Source organism: Vicia villosa, linkage group LG2 (genome assembly GCF_029867415.1).
Source record: "Vicia villosa cultivar HV-30 ecotype Madison, WI linkage group LG2, Vvil1.0, whole genome shotgun sequence".
Taxonomy (NCBI): Eukaryota; Viridiplantae; Streptophyta; class Magnoliopsida; order Fabales; family Fabaceae; genus Vicia; species Vicia villosa.
Genome location: NC_081181.1, coordinates 149,212,633 through 149,219,550, shown reverse-complemented (window position 1 = coordinate 149,219,550; position 6,918 = coordinate 149,212,633). Strand labels below are relative to the sequence as shown.

General features: G+C 31.2%; 1 protein-coding gene across 1 annotated transcript; it reads left to right on the top strand.

Moving 5' to 3' along the window:
- The first annotated feature begins 2,553 nt into the window (after positions 1-2,553).
- On the top strand, positions 2,554-6,202 carry LOC131652420 (protein STAY-GREEN, chloroplastic). The gene is made up of 4 exons (XM_058922268.1): positions 2,554-3,002; positions 3,101-3,274; positions 3,443-3,610; positions 5,778-6,202. Exons 1-4 carry the CDS (start codon positions 2,874-2,876, stop codon positions 6,093-6,095), a joined length of 789 nt encoding a protein of 262 aa, XP_058778251.1. The 5' UTR covers positions 2,554-2,873; the 3' UTR covers positions 6,096-6,202.
- The last annotated feature ends 716 nt before the right edge of the window (positions 6,203-6,918 follow it).

The window sequence follows — 6,918 nt, the reverse complement described above, 5'->3', positions numbered from 1 at the left end:
AGGTACATTATTTTTCACAATTTTGCTTATAATATTTATGCTACTTGATAAAACAAGACAACTATAAAATCTTATTTGTTTTTCTATGTAGTGTCCGCAACAACGAAACAGTTCAGATTGCGGATACTTTGTTTTGAGGTTTATGAAAGAAATCCTTCAGGCGAATCAATTAGAGATTCCGCTCACGGTATGAATTTATAACTTAAGATAATTTCATGTAATTTATTACATTTAACTAAATATATCATTCATATTATGTTTTTGTTTTGTAGTACCTTGACGAATTCCGTGCTGCTGGGTACCCGAGACTTAAGTTGGAAGAAATCAAAGAGGATTTGTGTCAATTTTATATTAAGCAATTTTTCATGTAGGATTTGTGTCGATTTGAACTATAATATTATTGATGTTGTAATGATGTATATATATAATTTTGGATATTATAATGGTATTATATTAGTATATATATTGTCTTACTGATGGCTGAAATTATATCGTCGAAAATATATTACAGGTCGAAATTATTACAGGTTGAAAACATATTACAGGTCGAAAATATTACAGGTCGACTGGGAGGATTAAATTACAGGCTGCACATTAAAATACCTCATTTAGCAACGACAGCGCTTTTAAAAAGCGCTCTTAAAGGTCCACCTACAAAAGCGCTTCTTAGTAAAAGCGCTGCCAAAGATTAATAAAAAAGCATAAAAAATATAAAAAAAAACGCAACATACGAAAGCGCTTTTGGAAAAGCACTCTTATAGGGGGGGCTACCAGAGCGCTTTTTCCAGGAAAGCGCTCTTATAGGGGGCCTACCAGAGCGCTTTTTCCAGAAAAGTGCTCTTATAGGGGGGGCCTACCAGAGCGCTTTCTGAAGCGCTTTTGTTACCTACGCCAGCGCTGGCTTTCACAGCGCTTTTAAGCGCTTTTAAAGTCCATAAAAAGCGCTTTTAAAGCCCCAGCGTGTTGTAGTGAAGAAGGAGAGGAAGAAGGTAGAAGTGTGTGAGTGAGAGAGAGAGAGATAGAGATTTGCAATTTTATTAGACTATCTCCAATGGTTTACATATTAAACACCCTCCTTTTTCATTTTTTACATTCTACATCATCATCTCTCTCTTCCACCTAATAATTCAACACTCATTCAACTTTTACTCACTACAATGGTTTGTTTAATACTAAAATTCAACATCTTACCCCATCACTTTTATTTCATATTTTTATTTTTGTGATTATATATTAATAACAATTATCAATTGAAATTAAATTAAAATAATTAAGACTTAAATTTTTTATTTTAATGTTTTTCTAATTTAATAATTTATTTAATTTTATTGTTCTAATTTTATATTCTTAATTAATTTTGGGTGTTAAAAGAGTTATTGTTGGGATCCACTTCACTAAAAAGATGTTTAAAACTACAAACAATAATTTATTGGAGGTTAAATAGAAAAATTAGAGAGAAAAAAGTTATTTTTTTGTCCAAATCAAATGAACCAAATCTTTATTTATTGAAAAAAATAATAAATTTTGGTGAAAATAAAAATAAATAAAAAATTAATTTATTATAAAATAATTGTTCCAAATAATTATGATGAAATAAAAATCTAAATAATCAAAACTACCAATAAAATTTTGCAAAGTATATGATTTGGTCCCCACTAATTTCTCATTCAACATGTTGAATATATTCAACACCAATTAATCCACATCATATTCAACATCTCATTGAAAACTTTCGACTATTGAAAAAATTATTTAACACCCATTACAAGTGGTCTTAAATGTGACATTGGCAAAAGAGAAAAGAAGAAAAAAAATTAAATATGAATTATCTGGATCTAATCTAAACTCACTAAGCAAGGGCATAAAACACTAAATATGTAATTGAACTTGAACCAAATAACATTAATAGTTGAAAAAAAAAAGTAATTTTAGAACATAAAATATACTCTTAATTTTCTTAACCAAGAACGTTTTTATATGGTAGATATGCGATATTTGCAAATAAAATTGTCAACGGGAAATTAGAACTACTTAGAATTAACTCAAATCATCTTTCATCCTAAACATGGAGTAATTATATTTTAACTAACCACTTAGAATTGGAACTCAAATCATCTTTCATCCTAAACATGGTAAATTGCACATCATTGACTTTTAACCTCAATTCTACTCGAAAAATATAGTTAATTAATTCTAGTGAAAGAATTTATTAAAAAAAAACATTTCCTTTTGAGAATACATAATCGATCCCTTGTTCACCTAGTACCATTTCAGGAACATCCTAGACAACGGGAGTAACCGCAATTACAAAAACAAAGTTTACTCACAAAACTCCATTATCATAATGAAAGAGAAAAAAACCTAAAGTCTGATATACCAAAAATTTGGTTTGTTACAGTTGGATACAAACTAAAGCAACAAGACCACGTGGCAAGTCCAAATGAAAGAAACGTGTCTAAGAGAGGCTGATACACAACCACGATCGAAAATAGCCAAAAACAAACCAAACAGTGTCACAGTTTCACACACAATCTACTACTTAAAGCAACCGCAACCAATTCCAACACCAAAAGTCACACATGACAATTCACAACACGCATCTATAACACACACAATCCAATCAATATTCTCTTGCTACTTGTATGATATACTATTATCAAGCTCAAAATTATCTTCTTTTCAAGTCCAAACTTAGAAGCAAAAGCTAAAGAAGAATCTTGTACATCACTAGTTACAAGCGAAGGAGTAAAGCATAATAAAAAGAAGCTCTCTCGTATTAATTATTCATCAAACATACTCTTTTATTGTTGTTTGAGCAAACACGTAACTTTGATTCTTTTGGAGTCCGCAAAAATTGGATCTAGCTCAGGAACATGGATACTCTAACTAGTGCTCCTTTGCTTACTTCTAAGTTCAAACCTTCGTTTTCTCCTCACCAGAAAGCATGGTTTCCGCATAGAAAACGGTTTGAGAACGGGAAGAAAAACCGATCAATTGTTCCTGTATGTTTTTCTGTTTTTTTTTCCTTTCGATTTTCAAACAAAAAGTGTTTTTGTGGATTTTAATGTTACTCTGTATATGTTGGTTTTGTTTGGAACAGGTTGCTAGGTTATTTGGACCAGCTATATTTGAAGCTTCGAAACTTAAGGTTTTGTTCTTAGGAATTGACGAAAACAAACACCCAGGAAATCTTCCTAGGACTTATACGTTAACACATAGTGATGTAACCTCGAAACTCACTTTGGCAATTTCTCAAACCATAAATAACTCTCAGGTATTTCTCTTGGTTTTCATTCTTATAATCATCATCATCAATTCATCATCGTAAACCTATCTTCCTAAAAAAGGGTCACAAAACAGAGTTGAAGAGGTGAAAAGTCATATCTGAGTATTGATTATTAGGAATAAAAAGTATACTACAAATATGTGAATTGGATTGCAGTTGCAGGGATGGTACAATAGATTGCAGAGAGATGAAGTGGTTGCGCAATGGAAGAAGGTGAAGGGAAAGATGTCTCTACATGTTCACTGTCACATTAGTGGAGGCCATTTTCTTTTGGATATCTTTGCAAGACTTAGATACTTCATCTTCTGCAAAGAGTTACCCGTGGTAAGCATTTTCTTTATTTGCACATTTAGACATGTCTTATCTTTTATGTGTCTGGTATATGCATTTGTACAGTTACTTTTTTGTCTAGTTTGTACATTTAGACGTGTCTTATCTTTTCTGTGTCTAGTATATGCGTTTGTACACTTACTCTTTTGAGTAGTTTGTACATTTAGACGTGTCTTATCTTTTTTGTGTTTAGTATATGCGTTTGTACACTTACTCTTTTGAGTAGTTTGTACATTTAGACGTGTCTTATCTTTTCTGTGTCTAGTATATGCTTTTCTGTGTCTAGTATATGCGTTTGTACACTTACTCTTTTGAGGCGTTTGTACATTTAGACGTGTCTTATCTTTTCTGTGTCTAGTATATGTGTTTGTACACTTACTCTTTTGAGGCGTTTGTACATTTAGACGTGTCTTATATTTTCTGTGTACATTTAGACGTGTCTTATCTTTTCTGTGTCTGGTATATGCGTTTGTACACTTACTTTTTTTTTTTTTTTTGAGAGAAGACGTGTCTGGTATGTATCTGGTATCTACGGTTGTTGTACACTTACTCATCACCTACTCATCTACTCATTTGAAAAACTCTTATGAAAGAAGACATGTTTGATATCTGTGTTTGTACACTTACTCTTCAGAAAAACTCTTCTAAAAAAAGACAATAGAAGACATTGTATGTAATATTTTTATGAAGTACTCTAGTACTCTTCTAAAAGAAGACGTGTCTAGTGTCCATGTGGCGTACAATAAGATATTGTATGTAATATTTTTATGAAATACCCTTCTAAAAGAAGACGTGTCTAGTGTCCATGTGGCGTGTCTGTGTAATATTTTTTATGAAGTACTCTTCTAAAAGAAGACGTGTCTACGTGAATAGTGTTCATGTGTCATGTCCGTGTAGTATTCTTATGAAGCATTCTTTTAAAAGAAGACGTGTCTACGTGAATAGTGTTCATGTGTCATGTCCGTGTAGTATTCTTATGAAGCATTCTTTTAAAAGAAGACGTGTCTACGTGAATGGTGTCCATATGTCGTGTCAGTGTAGTATTATTTTTATGAAGTATATTGTTTTTGTTTAGTGTTCATGTAATATTTTGTACACCTACTCTTCTTAAAGAAGACTTTTTAAAAAAGACGTGTCAGACGTGTCTTTCTAGTCTTTAAAAGACGCGTCAGATGTTTATATAAACATCTCTGGTGTCTTTTTAATATTTTTATGAAGTGTCTGGTGTCTTTTTCTAATGTCTGAAAGACGCGTCTGATGTCTATATGTCCGTGTCTTTCTAATATTTTTTTGTTTAGTGTTCATGTAATATTTTGTACACCTACTCTTCTTAAAGAAGACTTTTTAAAAAAGACGTGTCAGACGTGTCTTTCTAGTCTTTAAAAGACGCGTCAGATGTTTATATAAACATCTCTGTGTCTTTTTAATATTTTTATGAAGTGTCTGGTGTCTTTTTCTAATGTCTGAAAGACGCGTCTGATGTCTATATGTCCGTGTCTTTCTAATATTTTTATGAAGTGTTTGATGTCTTTTTTTCTAGTGGCTGAAAGACGTGTTATGAAGTGTCGTGTTATGAAGTGTCTGGTGTCTTTTTTCTAGTAGCTGAAAGACGTGTCTGATGTCTATATGTCCGTCTCTGTAATAATTTTATGAAGTGTCTGATATTGTGTAATATTTTTATGAAATATTTTTTTGTGTAGTATTCTTTTGAAAAAAGATCCGTCAAAAGACGTGTCTAAGTGTAATTAGTGTTTGATTAATACTTTTATGAAGTGTCTTTTATAAAGTGTCTGGTGTCTTTTGTGTCTGGTGTTGTGTAATATTTTTATGAAATATTCTTTTGTTTAATACTCTTTTGGAAAAAAACGTGTCTAAGTGTGATTAGTGTTCGACGTGTCTAAGTGTGATTAGTGTCCATCTGTCCGTGTGTTTGAGTAGTATTTTTATGAAGTAGAGTGTATGTGAAAACGTGTATGGTTTTAGTGTATTATTTTTATAAGGCATGGTGTTCAATATTTTTATGAAGTGTGTCCGTGTTTTTGTAATCCTCTTCTAAAGGTGTCTTATGAAATATTCATCAAAAGTCTAGTGTCCGTGAAGTATGGTGTTTGTGTCTGATTTGATCTTAACTTGATCTTAACTATGTGTTTGATTTGATTAGGTATTGAAGGCTTTTGTTCACGGTGACGGCAACTTATTCAACAACTATCCAGAATTAGAGGAATCATTAGTTTGGGTATTTTTTCATTCAAAGATTCCAGAATTCAACAAGGTAGAATGTTGGGGTCCACTAAAGGAGGCTTCACAACCAACTAGTGGGATCCACAGTGATTTGAAATTGCCACAATCTTGTGAAGAAGATTGTGAGTGTTGTTTTCCACCGTTGAATTTAAGCCCAATTGCGTGCTCCAATGAACTTATTAATGATAATACTTACGAAAATATTGATGGAATTGGAACCCAACAGGGTAACTTGTAAACACACGATACCCTTGTTGCTTCTTCTATACGGGACTTTATTGTGGGGAAAATTCAAAATCATTTTCAATGTAAATAAATAGATATAAGAAAAAGTCATGTTTGGAATTGTTTTTTTTAGCTTTTTTTCCTAGTGTGTATGATTTTTTATTCATGAAAGTTAGGTCTTGTATTGTATGTTACTTATACACAAGTATTTAAAATTGCAATATCAATTAAAATATATAAAAATTTGTAATAATTTGTGAAATTTTCCTTAGGTAAAAACATGTTATGTTTTGAGTTTCTCTTATGTCAAAGTTAATTTAGCGGTGAGTTGATTTGAAATGGTGCTTAAAGGATTTTGCTAGCGGTGGCTTGATTTGAGATTGCGCCAAGAGGTTATTTTTTTAGTTGGATTTTATTGTTGGACAATCTAATCTAAGTTCTATAGGGCCTGTTTGGTGCGCAGGATAAGAGACAGGATAAGATAACTGTATCATATCCTATCTCAATTCAGTGTTTGCTGATACAACAGAATAGGATAAATTAATCCTGAAACTTATTCTATTTTGCCTTACTAGTTCAAATTGCTATCCTGAATATGAGCTGGGTTAGAATTCGACAGGATAAGATAAGAAAATGATCTACTAATTTACTCTTATAAAATATAATTTAAAATAAAAAATTAAATATGAAAAAATATAAATAAAAAATAATTTGATATTATATTAAAAATATTAATAAATAATTTTAAAAAAATATGTATCAATGTCATCAGGATGATTTTTTAACTTAATAAAATATAAAAAATTAGAATTTTTAAAAATAAAATAATTATTAAA